The sequence below is a fragment of the Seriola lalandi genome, unplaced genomic scaffold (assembly GCF_002814215.2).
Source record: "Seriola lalandi dorsalis isolate HSWRI2012SDOR001 ecotype SW California unplaced genomic scaffold, Sedor1 jcf7180002050751, whole genome shotgun sequence".
NCBI classification, from domain to species: domain Eukaryota; kingdom Metazoa; phylum Chordata; class Actinopteri; order Carangiformes; family Carangidae; genus Seriola; species Seriola lalandi.
This window is the reverse complement of record NW_019521304.1, coordinates 1-1,232: the sequence shown is the minus strand read 5'-3', so window position 1 is coordinate 1,232 and position 1,232 is coordinate 1. Positions and strand designations below refer to the sequence as shown.

General features: G+C 48.5%; 1 protein-coding gene across 1 annotated transcript; it reads left to right on the top strand.

The window, feature by feature from the left end:
- Window positions 1-4: 4 nt before the first annotated feature.
- On the top strand, window positions 5-1,104 carry LOC111649422 (zona pellucida sperm-binding protein 3-like; the record flags this gene model as incomplete). Its single annotated transcript, XM_023399175.1, has 2 exons — window positions 5-283; window positions 986-1,104. Coding segments are annotated over 2 exons (398 nt in total), but the record flags the coding sequence as incomplete, so codon positions are not given.
- Window positions 1,105-1,232: the final 128 nt, after the last annotated feature.

Sequence of the window (1,232 nt, the reverse complement as noted above, 5' to 3'; positions counted from 1 at the left end):
CCACCAACCTTTAACATGGAGGTATCCGGAGCCGCCGGCTGAGGAGGAGCCTCACTATCCTCCGGATTTTGAGCTGAAAGCTCCGCCGGCGGCCGCCAGTGTCGGCGCCGTCTGCGGGGAGAGCTCTGTCCGGGTGGAGGCCAACAAAGACCTGCTGGGGATCGGTAAACCTGTCCTGTCTGCGGACGTGACGCTGGGAGGGTGTCCTGCCACAGGAGAGGATCCTGAAACTCAGGTCCTGGTCTTTGAGTCGGAGCTGCACGGATGCGGCAGCCAGCTGCTGGTGAGGACGACACTCTGGGGCGTCCATCTTGTCGCGCCAAAAACATGACGTTTTGTTTAGGTTCAGATGGATCTAATCTTCCAGTAACTGACCTGAGACTCCAAGTTTACAGATTTTTGACACAAAGCATAAATCTCATGTTTGTGTAGGTTGTAAGTGTAACAGTGGTTGGCGAGAGCTCAGCAACTCCTCCGACCTGAACGACCACACGGGTCGTTTGTTCCAACCCTCTGATACGACCCTCAGGAGCGTCGCCGTGGTTACTATAATACCAGTCATGGCTTGGTTAGGTTTAGGAAAAGATCGTGATTTGTCGTTAAGATAAGTACTTCCTCAACATTAGACGATCTTTTGTTGTAATGGTTACAGTAATAACAACGTGGCTCACTTTGGTCACAGATAACAAACGTAAAAAGCTACTTTCACGTGGTCTCTCTTTATACTACGTCACCGACAATTTTCCCTTCGTTCTTATCATAATTACTACGACCACTAGGTATCGCCTAGCAACAAAATGGGTCATAATAACCAGACGGTAAAGGTGCTGTGACACCAAAACCAGGAGCTAAATGAGGCTGGAGGTCGGAAACAATTCTCTCTGGATTCTTGGAGACACTTGACCGTTAGCTGGTTAATTTCCGTGTCCAAAATATGGAGGTTGATTATGTGTCGTCCTGCCTGTTACTTCCTGTCTGTTTTCAGATGTCCGAGGACTCGTTCGTCTACGTCTTCATGCTGATCTACACCCCGAGTCCTCTGGGAGACAGTTCCATCGTCAGGACCAGAGAAGTCTCTGTCCGCATCGAGTGTCACTACTTGAGGTCAGACTCGACCACTCAACCTGTTTTTTTTAGTCTTCAGTCATTTCACTGTCTGCTTTGTTTAAATGTTTCCTGACGTTTTGGCTTCTGCTATTGGGGAAACATTAAAGGTGTTTTGTTTGTTTTTT